The 12,074-nt window shown below is 49.5% G+C and overlaps 1 protein-coding gene across 2 annotated transcripts; it reads left to right on the forward strand.

The window, feature by feature from the left end:
- Positions 1-393: 393 nt before the first annotated feature.
- Positions 394-9,266, forward strand: LOC145521439 (UL16-binding protein 1-like). 2 transcript variants are annotated; one of them, XM_081530034.1, is made up of 6 exons: positions 394-577; positions 4,909-5,172; positions 5,408-5,683; positions 6,330-6,462; positions 7,133-7,231; positions 7,540-9,266. In XM_081530034.1, the coding sequence occupies exons 1-5, from the start codon at positions 505-507 to the stop codon at positions 7,191-7,193; spliced, it is 807 nt and encodes a 268-aa protein (XP_081386160.1). In that variant the 5' UTR covers positions 394-504; the 3' UTR covers positions 7,194-7,231; positions 7,540-9,266. The 2 variants fall into 2 exon arrangements, with proteins under 2 accessions (XP_081386160.1, XP_081386161.1); XM_081530035.1 differs by lacking the exon at positions 7,133-7,231.
- The last annotated feature ends 2,808 nt before the right edge of the window (positions 9,267-12,074 follow it).

Raw genomic sequence — 12,074 nt, forward strand, 5'->3', positions numbered from 1 at the left:
CTCAGTCGTGTCCGACTCTTTGCGACCCCATGGACTGCAAAAGCATCACCACCTCCAGGAGTTTACTCAAACTTATGTCCATCAAGTCGGTGATGCCTTCCAACCATCTCATCCTCTGTCGTCCCCTTCTCCTACCGCCTTCAATCTTTCCCAGCATCAGGGTCTTTTGCAGTGAGTCAGTTCTTCGCATCGGGTGGTCAAAGTATTGGAGTTTCAGTTTCAGCAACAAGAACCTGGCGGTCTCCTATCACCACCGCAAGTTGGCGCAAAGTTGGCGCACCGCGTAAGCAAGTGGTCAGAAGAGTCCATAGGGAAAGCACCGCGAGTGAGGGAGCAAGCTGGCAAGAGAGCCCCGCCCAGCCCCGTCAGCTGAGGGGCGGGCCAGGCACTCCGCGCAGGAGCGGAGGTCCAGACAGTATTGCGGGCTCACGGGAGAGGATCGCCCATTCTGACTCGAAAGCCTCGCACTCCTGCAAAATTGAGATCCAGGTGGCAAAGGGAGAGATGGGTGTCTCCAAGACCAGTCTTGGCTTCCTCGTTTTGCTTCCAGTTTTCTTCTTCAGCGGGACGTCCAGCGGTGAGTTCGGGGATGACCCTGCGCGGGGCGCGGCGGGGTACGCGAGGAGGTTGGATGGGTTATGACCCGAAAAGGGGATGGGGGTGATGTCCGCGGGGGTTCGCGAAACTTCTAACAGGGTAGCGCCGCCGCCGCCACCTCTTTCCCTTCCCTCGGCCCGTTTGGTCCTCGGAGGCTCCTACTGGCTTCTTGCCGGCTCTCCGGGCCAGAATAGGGGTGACTTGGGTGAAGTAGTAACGCCGGGAATTTGGGAGGTGACGATGGGAGAAGAGGGGGCCAGGAGGCGGCAGGAAATAGGGTTGAAACCCCCAAGGCTCCGGACCGCCCCTGGGAAGTGGGAGCCCTGAAGCCGGGCAGTTTGGGACCAATCGGCCATCCCGCGGAGAAGAGACCCAGACCCGCCCCGAAAAGCACACCCTCCCGCCCCGACCTGTGGAGCAGAGACCCTTCTGGTCTCTACATCTCCGGCCCTTGAAGGACCAGCGCTTTTTCCCGGCCGTAAGTTATAAACGCAGAGCGGACCCGGGTGCCCAGGAGGCGGCGGCGGCGGCGCGCCCCCTGCTGAAAGGTGCTTAGTTGCTCAGTCGTGTCCAACTCTATACGACCCCATGGACTATGCAGTCCGTGGAATTCTCCAGGGTTGAATACTGGAGTGGGTAGCCTTTCCCTTCTCCAGGGGATTTTCCCAACCCAGGGATCGAACCCAGGTCTCCCACATTGCAGGTGGATTCTTTACCATCTAAGGCAGCAGGGAAGCTCAAGAATACTGGAGTGGGTAGCCTCTCCCTTTTCCAGCGAATCTTTCTGACCCAGGAATTGAACTGGGGTCTCCTGCATTGCAGGTGGATTCATTACCTGCTGAGCCACCAGGGAAACCCTTAAGTTTCTTTCTTTCTTTTTTCTTTAAATATTGATCACCAGTCTTGGGAATTATTTGTCTATAAGATGAAATACTTTGTGTTAGGAAAAGAAAAATGAAAAAATGCTGTTGCCTTGTACAGGAAAAAGCAGTGCTGGAGGAAGAAAACTTAAAAGCTAGAAGGAAAAAAGAAAAATACAATATAATAATCAAAAATACAATAGAAACAGAAACTACGCTTTCATGGAAAATTGCCTTTAAAAAATTTTTTTAATAAAGAGTTCTGCCTTTGTACTTTGGGGAAAGTAGGAGAGGAATTCACTGAAACATCTTAAATTTGGAAGATGCTAGCATTTCTCAGAGCCAGAAGTGGGTTTGGGGCAGGTCATTAGTAAACAATGGTGATTTTATTTATTTTTACTTTCTGGAAAAGGAGATAACACAATTCCAGAAGGTGCAATCATGTTTTAAGGTCAAGAATCCCTTTTACTGCACCTAGAACAGTGCTATGCACAGAATGGGTGCCTGAGTTGTGTTGCATAAAAAAAGAAAAGTAAACAGATTTTGTGCTTATCTTCAAGGCTGGCTTAAGTATAAAATGGATTTTTAAAAACACTTGAAAAAATTAAAGGATTCAATTTATTTAAAAAAAAAAATACATATGCGTCCCCAGGAAGGCGCTCAATGCCTACCCACTGATCAGGAGTCAAAGCTCCTTCCAGACAGCTCACACTGTTACTAATTGAAACTGGTTATGACCCAGATCCTACCACTGGTGAAGTTAACAAGTGGTGGAAAAGGAAAAGTTGGTTTGCTCAGGAGCCCCGGGAAAATAGTGCCCTAATGTCCTCAGACTGCCTCCAAGTTTCCGAGTTAGAAAAGGGGGCAGAGGTGTCTGCTGCAGGGCACATCAGCGTCTTGTGCACAGTCAGGTTGGTTGGCATAAGGCGAACATTTGAACATCACCAAGCTTATGGTTTCAACCGGTCTGGGGGTCTGTGTGCTTGCAGTCAGCAGTTTTTATGTGCTGGGGGTCTGCTTCCTGTAGAAACAACTTGAGACTTGTGTCAGATCTTTGTTACCTTTCAGGGAACTGGTAATTTCATGACACTGCTATGTGGCTGGTCACAGTCTAAATTGTTACCAGTTTCCCAGCCTAAGGAGTATTGGTTTCTCCATCTTCACATGTTCTAACCCTTAACTCTTAAACCACTGTTTTGAGACTCACAGGAGACCTGGCTGACTAAAACTTTTCTACAAACAAGAGGCAGACAGAGACCATGGGGGGGAGGTCTTTCCCACTAAGGCTCCCTAGAGCCCTTTTGGTTACAAGACCATTTATTACCCATTTTTCCATGATCCCAAGAAGCCCAGGGCCTCCAGTAGCTTCCTATCTATTGAAGAGAATCGAAACATGGCCTCTATCAACTGGCATCTTATCCCTTTGTCTGATATCTCACCCAGCAAAACCCCCCAACCTGGCCCCCAGGACCTAACGTAGGAGGGATGGGAACAGGGTTTCCCAGAGTGTGACACAGGGCTCGAGGGTGAGGCTGGGCATCCCCACTTCTACCCTTTGGTCCCACATTCATATTGTCTAGGAATCGGGACAGTGGCAGCCTATAATGGTTATTGATTAAAGCAGGTGTTGATAAATTTTTTTCTACAGAAGAAAGTAAATCTCATTGTCTCTTTAATCTATTTGGTATCTGTCTCTGGGTGCAAAAGGAGCTTCCACATTTGTGGAATACCAGGAGCCAAATGTAATGTGTAAATCAACTGAGAACCAGACTTTTCCACTGTCCTGGTTTCTGACCCCATAATGAGTGACCCATACGCTAGAGAATCATCCAAGAGCTGCCTCAGTTGTCTGTTTATGAACCAGAAACTTACCCTGTCCTGTCTTGTAGCTTCTGGTGGTGGGAATGTGATAGGAGTGTGGGTCTGGCTGTTATGAGCTAATGCGCCCCTTCTGTTGTAGACTGACTTCCTTGGTTCAAGGAGCCATAGGGGACACTGCATGAAGCCACAGGTGTGAGCAGGGGAGAGTGGCCCTGTATCAACTCAAGTGTCAGGCCTAGGTCACCTGCTGGCACATCTTATTTGTTCCCTGTGGCCCTGGTTATGGCAAGCCACATAATCACTTCTATCCTATGACAGCTGGTCTATCTGAACTAATGGTTAGGGGTTGATGAACCCAGATCATGATGGGCAACTCTGACATTCCATGACCAGAGAGGCCTCATCTCTGCCAGGCCCCAGGACCATACCAGGAGCCAGTTGGTAAAGAATCCATCTGCAATGCAGGAGACCCCAGTTCAATTCCTGGGTTGGGAAAATCCGCTGGAGAAGGGATAGGCTACCCACTCCAGTATTCTTGGGCTTCCCTTGTGGCTCAGCTGGTAAAGAATCCACCTGCAATGCAGGAGACATGGGTTTGATCCCTGGGTTGGGAAGATCCCCTAGAGAAGGGAAAGGCAACCCACTGCAGTATTCTGGCCTGAAGAATTCCATGGACTGTATAGTCCATGGGGTCACAAGAGTCAGACACGACTGAGCGACTTTCACTAATTGCTTTGACCATTGTACCAACTTTGGTCCTGACATACAACACTCCACCTGGAATCTGATCTTCCCCCATTTTCCATCCCTATTCCTGATGGAAGCCCACAGGATCACCGTCTCCTACCACCATCCTCCTACCACCATCCCTGACCTTCCACAAAAGTCAACCTTGACCTGTTGGAGATGCTTCTCATCCACGCTTTTCTGTCAGGCTCCATAGAGTCCATCAGGCTTTCCCATGGTGCCTGGTGGCCTGGACACTTTCCTGCCCTTTCATACCATATCCACCCTGGCAGATTCACTTCTCTGAGCCTTTGGTCCCCTTCTCTACCACCTGCCTCGGAAGTTCTGGATTTTCTCTTTCATGCCATGTGGGCCAGGCCTTTCTCCAGGCTTCCGAGACCCATCTTAGTGGGAGATCAGCAGTGTCTCCCCGGCCTTGCTAAGTCCTGTGACATGTAATTATAAACTCTTCCTTCTCCAACTTGGGGTTCTGTGCTCACCCATCACTTCTTTGCCCCTCTCCCTGTAATCTTGCTTCCTCAGGAGCATCCCCACAGGCTCCCCATCTCTCACAGGACATGGGGTTAGATTCTGACAGTTCTCTGTCGTCTAGACTTTTCCTGCATAGCAGCCTGGCTCGTCTCTGCAAAGGTTATGATGCTGGGAACTGACCTGGTGGACAAGGGGACACACCCAGGATGTGTGATCTTTGCCAGGCAGGGGACTCCTCCTTTTTCACAAGGAAGGGAGGGGCACTGGCTGTGTGGTGTGTTTTGGGGGACGGGGGGTGTCATTACTCTGTCAGCCCAGCCCTGCAGCCTTACTCTGCACTCACATAACTGAGGGAAGGGGCCTACGGGTTTTTTTCTCCCATCCTCACCTTCACTGTGTTTTGCGTTCACAGACCTTCATTCTCTTTCCTATAATTTCAACATCGATCCTCAGCCCAGAGATGATCAGCCATGGTGTGAGGTTCAAGGAGAAGTTGATCAAAAGGTCTTTCTCTCCTATGACTGCAGTAGAGCTAAGATCAAGGACATGAGTCCATTGGGAGAGGAAGTGAAAAGCATGAACGCCTGGGAAACACAGACTGACACACTCAGAGACACTGGAGACTTGCTCAAGGAACAAATGCCTGACGTTACACCAGAGACACACATAGACGAGGGTGAGTTAGAAAGTCTAAATGCAGGAGGAGTAGACTTGGGGCTCAGGTGCATCCACTGTTTTCGGGTAAAAAAAAAAAAAGGATATTGTCCTTCCCTAGTAGTCCAGTGGAAAGAGCAGCTGTTACAGGAGAGACTAGGGCCAGATTAGCTGGACCCAGGGGAGGTGGACCCAGGTGGGGCAAAGAATCTGTCAAGCCCAGAGGCTGAGCTCTTTCTTTTCCTTGGTGGGGTCAGACCCTTGGACCCTGCAGGCCAGGATGACCTGCTGGAGTGAAGACAACAAGCACATCAACGGATCCTGGAAGTTTGGCTTCAATGGACAACTGTGCCTCCTCTTTGATTCGGAGAATGGACATTGGACCGTGGTTCATTCTAAAGGGAGGCGGATGAAAGAGAAGTGGGAGAATGACAGAGCTGTGACCGACTTCTTGAAGAAGGTCTCCATGGGAGACTGTCAGCACTGGTATAAGGCTTTCTTGGTGCGCTGGGAGAGAATGTTGAAGACCACGGGTAAGTGAGAAGAGTAGGAGAAAGTGATAGTCCTCTCATGGTGACATGGACCCACCCTTCTGTGTGTGTGTGTGTGTGTGTCTGTGTGTGTGTGTGTGTGTGAGAGAGAGAGAGAGACAGTGATCCGTCAGAGGTGAGTTGTTCTGGGAGAACAATGACCCGGGGTGCTCTGGCATCCTCCTTCCTCTTCCACCTCCTGACTTCTCTCCTCACAGCACAGGCCTTTGGGCGACTGAACATGGATTTTTGCTGATCCCAAACCTGTAGACATCTTTTTGATTTCTGGGATTTATTTCTCACTGTACCCTCTTTCCAGAATCTTCTTTTAAATGTCACCAATCCTACTTCTGGAAATCTGTCAATATCACCTCTGCTGTCAGGTCCTGAGGACTCCATCCTCATGTCACCATCTCTGTGTCACAGCAGGACTGAGTGGCTGTGTTGGAAACCTTGCTCCCCCATTAGCTGTCGGAGCCCCCTGAGGACTGGGCTCCTCCCTTCCCCCTATCTCACCTGGGGATCTATCACAGGGGTCTGCATGTGATGGGTGCAAACTGCACAGTAGGGGTACTTGGGTCAGGGGGGCGAGGAGGCATCTGCCGAGTTAGGAGTCTGGACAAGGGCTTCACTCTTACTCTCCTTGCAGCATCACCGACCACAGGACCCTCTACAGTGCAGCCCACGGCCCCAGACATCAATCGCATCACCTGGATCACCACCGGGGTTCTCACCAGTTTCATCATAGTGGGCATAATAGCCTATATCCTTTACAGGAGGAGGTACTGAGGGCAGAATTCAGAGGGAAGGCAGGGGCACAGGGCCTGGTGTGAGGACGGGGAAGGTGAATCCCAGCCAATCCCTGCCCCTCACTCAACCTCATCCTGGAAATGAACCAGGTGAATAAAACCTCATATAACCTGAGAGTAGAACTCAGACAAGCTTGGGCCTCAGTTCTGAAAGGTCCTCACTGTCAGGTGACAATGGGAAGTGATGGGTGGCTGGGGCACAGGAAGGCTGAAGGCCTGTTGAAGTTAAAAAGGTTTAGCCAAGTCCCCTGAGTGAGCACAGACTGCTGGCTGGCAGGGCCCAGGGTATGTGGTGTGAGAACAGCAGGCACTCGGGGCGAGGACAGGACTCACGGGTGCTGAGAGCAGCATGGGGGCTCCACATGACATGTCAGCAGGGAGGGGACACACCCGGGGCCAAGATGAGAGGGGCCGGGCTATCATCCCAGGAGGAAGGGGTGGGAAGGCCTTTGCAGACCCTACTCCAAAGGCCTGTTCTCACAGGAAGTGGCTTGGGTCAAGCAGGCAAGGGAGGAGCCCCACAGGAGGACATAGGAGCCCCTCAGTGAGGGCGGGGCTGGAGGGGTGTCTGGGGAGGGACAGCCCCAGGAAAGTGACAGGAGTTCCTCAGCCTCCTGGTCCAAGGCCTCTTTATTTTCTGCAGGAGACGGGGCTCCCAGGAAGCCCCTGACAGCATCGGAGAAGGCAATGGCACCCCACTCTAGCACCCTTGCCTGGAAAATCCCATGGATGGAGGAGCCTGGTAGGCTGCAGTCCGTGGGGTAGCGAAGAGTCGCACACGACTGAGCGACTTCATTTTCACTTTTCACTTTCATGCATTGGAGAAGGAAATGGCAACCCACTCCAGTGTTCTTGCCTGGAGAATCCCAGGGATGGCGGAGCCTGGTGGGCTGCTGTCTATGGGGTTGCACAGAGTCGGACACGACTGAAGTGACTTAGTAGCAGCAGCAGTGAGGGTGGGGCTGGAGTGGGGCGCTGGGGAGGGGCAGCCCCAGGAATGTGACAGGATTTCCTCAGCCTCCTGAACCAACGCCTCTTTCTTTTCTGCAGGAGATGGTGCTCCCAAGAAGCCTGACAGGTGCTCCGTCTGCCTTTCTCCTGCTCTTCACTTTAGATCCAGAAGATCAGACCCCATGAATCCTGAGTCTTTTTTCCGGTTACTGTGACGCAGTAGATGCATCATCTCATGGCCTTTATCACATTTGGTGAAATCCTACTCAGCATCTTTAAGAAGGACAGAAACAATTTTGCCACTATCTCTTGGTGCTAAGTGGTGGAATTTCTACACTGAAATATTCAAGTACTTGAAGAAATCTCCACAAACAGGACATTTTTCATCTTGTTCTAGTTTGTGGATAATTAGAGTCTTCTGTGCCTCGTGACCTCGTTCTTGCAAATGATATTGCAAGAAAAATACCATCTGCTATTACAGGACTCAGGGATTCTTTCTGGGTCTGGAGAAACCACCTCAGCCTATTTTCAATACAGTGAAGTTTTATTCATCACTGTTTCCCTTAATAATTTATTATGCTTAAAGTGAAAGTGTTAGTCGCTCAGTCATGTCCAACTCTTGGCAATCCCCTGCACTATAGCCCGCCAGGCTCCTCGGTCCATGGGATGCTCCAGGCAAGAACACTGAAGTGGGCTGCTATTTCCTTCTCCAGGGGACCTCTCCAACTCAGGGACTGAACCTGCGTCTCCTGTGTCTCCTGCGTTGACAGGCGGATTCTTTACCATCTGAGCCACTGGGGAAGCCCATTTATTATGCTACTACTATTTAAATCAAAATCCCAGTACTCCAGAAAACTTGAAGTATTTAAGTTTCTCTCTCACTAGAGGAGTCGTGATGTTTCACCATTTCTCCATCTTACGGGATTAAATGTAACTGGTGATTCCGAAGAAACATGGTCTGAGAGGGTCCACGCACCCTGTGTTCATTGCAGCACTGTTCACAGTAGCCGGGACCTGGAAGCAACCTAAATGGCCACGGACAGAGGGATGGATAAGGAGGATGTGGGACATATACACAGTGCAATATTACTCAGCCGTCAAAAAGAATGAAATAATGCCATATGTAGCAACATGGATGGACCTGGAGATTGTCATATTGAACAACAAAGACAGAGAAGCAGAAACACCTTTTGACATCCCTTGTATGTGGAATCTAAAAAGTTGTGATACAAGTGCTCTTACATACAAAACAGAAAGAGACTCACAGACTTAGAGAATGAATTTATGGTTGCCAGGGGGAAAGGATGAGGGGAAGGGTTAGTTAGGGAGTCTGGGATCAACATGTAGACACTGATTTATTTAAAATGGATAACCAACAAGGACCTACTGTGTAGCACATAGAACTCTGCTCAATGTTATGTGGCAGGCTGAGTGGGGATGGGATGGGAGTTGGGGAGGAATAGATGCATGTATGGAAGTGAAAGTGAAAGAATATTAGTTACACAGTCATGTCTGACTCTTTGGTATCCCAAGGACTGTAACCTGCCAGCTCCTCTGTTCATGGAAATCTTCAGTCAAGAGAGCACTGGAGTGGGTTGCCGTTTTCTTCTCCAGGGGATCTTCCCGACCCGGGTATCGAACCCAGGTCTCTTGCATTGAAGGCAAATTCTGTACCAACTGAGCCACCAGGGTGGATAGAGACATGTGTGTGTATGTTAAACCCCAGCCTAGCTTCTTTGTGCTGCTCATTCAGGATGCCTGCACTCATCTCTGGGTGTATATTTCCGCTTTGCTTCCATCTTAAATAAACAAACTGTTTCTCTGTATGTCTCCAGCAATAACTTTGGTACCTGCTTTTACAGTTTTTGCCTCCTTGAAACATTCTTGCTTTCAAAGACGGTGAGAGCCCAGGGAGCTTTGCATCTTGCCCCTGGTGTTTAGTGTCTAGAATTCCTCATTTTACACCAAGCTACCCAGGTTCAATTCCTGGGCAGGAAACTAAAATCCCTCTTTAGCACCGCTGACTGCTATCTCTCTGAGATCAATATTAAGGAAATATACACCTTATATTACTACACCTTATATTAAGGTGTAAATATGCATCTTAAATATACAGGTAGAGGGGCTTCACAAGTTTTTCATGGGAGATTTCGCCTCTGCCAAGAGTTTAAAAAAAAAGAAAGTCCTCCCAAAGTTGACCTGGTTCCTTCCCTCTCTAGGCCTTTTAATGGCTATTGTTGTTCTTTCATTTCTAGTCTCTGTTTATCTAACCTTTTGATTGACTTTGTGTCTGTAGGATCTACCAGTTTGAAATAACACTCATGGTGGCTCAAGGAATATAGCCCGTTCCGGTGGAGGGTGGCCCAGACCCATGTAGGTCCTTGTGAGGGACTTCTGCACCTTGAGGGGAGGCTCAGTTCAGTGGTCCATGTCCAGCAGGGAGAAGGTTTGATAGAAGCAAGGTTTGGCGCCTTAACTGTTAAGAATAAGGGTGTAGAACCCCCGGTGGGTAATGAGCCAGGCTGGGACAGTTTGTGCAGTGAGTGTACCTGGACAAAAGTCACATCAAGCATCAAAATACAAAGAAATTATAAGGTGCTAAAAATAATTGCATGCATGTGCAGTTGGGGCAAATAATCAACAACAAGACACAAAAAGACGAAAAACCCAAGGTGATTTCAGAGCAGCCAGGAGCAAAAGCAGGTGCTGGGTCATGACCCCTGCACAAAGCACCACCAAGGGGGAACAAACCACCCAGGTCACCCCTCTGGTCTGACCCAGGACCTGCCCCCACTCTCATCTCATATGTGGGACCCCACCCTCTGGAGCCAGCAAGTGAATATGTTAACTTGTTTTTGCTCCCTCATGCGTCCCAATAAAGCTTTTTCCCCCTGAATTTGTGTTTGGCCTTTTACCAACTTCTACTGATCGAGTCCAAGAACCCTGGTCGGTAACACAGGAGGACTTTTCCTGAAGGTCAGGAATGCTGCTCGGAGATGGTGTCTTCCTTGGGCTTCCAGCAGAAACAGGGATTGAACATATGCAGATTCCAGGTGGGGGTGCACTGTGTCAGGAATAAAGCAGGTGTAATGGTTGATATGAGTAGAGAGATGGGAAGGCCAGCCAGGTCCTGACTGCAGAGAGTATGATGCTGGTTCATAGCACAGGGTGATCCTAGAGGCAAACAACCTGGATGGGCGGCCAACCTAGATACAAACTGCAAGATTGAAAGGAATGAAACAAAGGAATTCCCTGGTGGTCCACTGGTTAGGACTCCCGGCTTTCACTGCCAGGTGCCTGGGTTTAATCACTGGTCAGGGAACTAAGATCCCCAAAACCAGGCAGCCGACCAAAAAACAAAAACCCCAAGAAACAAAAAGAAAGTAAAACACAAGCTGGATGATCAGGGCGCTGAAAACAGCCATTGCAACAGCTTGTCTGGATACTTTGCCCAGTTTCTAGAACTGAGCCAGTTATCAGAACCGAGAATCCATTATAGAGAGAGTGCCAGTTTCCAGCAGGAGGGCCCTCTTAGCACCATGGCAAGCGCAGTACAGCAGTCCTCTGGCCTTCCCTGTCCGTGGAAGCCACATGGCCGTTGACTCAGGTAAGTGCACACTGGGAAGCAGAAGCCACCTCCGTGTTCATATGGACCCAGTGTGTGACTCACATCATGTCCAGGGATCTGAAGCATCATCACAGCCCTGCTGTTATTAATGTGATGCATGAGATGCAGGGTATTGAATACATAACCGTCGTGCATCCTGCTTACAGGGGTATCACGATATGTAAGACCTACACAGTGGTTATTTCACATTCTCCGGATTTGAACCAGTGATGGAAAAGTCTCTGTAGTTAAGAATGGGGTGAAGGCTGCCATAGTTGAGAAGTATGAGTACATTCTCATATTGTCTTCCCTTTGCTACAAATAGAATGTTGCAAGACCACCTTTTTCTGGGTAAAATGACAGAGATTAGTGACAATCGTAGCCTGAAAGCATGCAGGGCTGTGATCCCTTCACATCTCCTTTTTATATCTGCCTGGCCTAAAGCATTTCTATTGATGGCTGGACACTAAATATTTCAGAATTTGCAGACCAGAGGCCTCTGCAACTGCTCAACTCAGCTGTGGAAGGTGTTCATGGAAAGGACGTGAAGGAATGAGTGTGGTGGGAACTGCCACTAGGACCCTAGGACCCTGCAGCACCCATGAGACAGAAGTCCATTAGCAGGGAAAATCGTGCCAGGGGTAACCTTCCTGCCTGCTAAGTCACTTCAGTCATGTCTGACTCTTTGCGACACTATGGACTGTAGCCCACCAGGTACCTCTGTCCATGGGATTTTCCGGGCAAGAATACCAGTTTGGGTTGACATGCCCTCCCCCAAGGACAGCTTGTGACATCCTAATCAGAGTATTACAACCCAGCCCCATAGAGTCAGAGGCATGGCCACGCCACTTGTAGTGGGGAAAGCCTATCGTTTAAACATGGCTACTGATATGGGAAAAGACCCTAATGCTGGGAAGGATGGGGGCAGGAGGAGAAGGGGACGACAGAGGATGAGATGGTTGGATGGCATCACTGACTCGATGGACATGGGTTTGGGTAAACTCCGGGAGTTGGTGATGGTCAGGGA

This window comes from Giraffa tippelskirchi, chromosome 9 (assembly GCF_054371585.1).
Source record: "Giraffa tippelskirchi isolate mGirTip1 chromosome 9, T2T-mGirTip1v1.2.pri, whole genome shotgun sequence".
Lineage (NCBI taxonomy): Eukaryota > Metazoa > Chordata > Mammalia > Artiodactyla > Giraffidae > Giraffa > Giraffa tippelskirchi.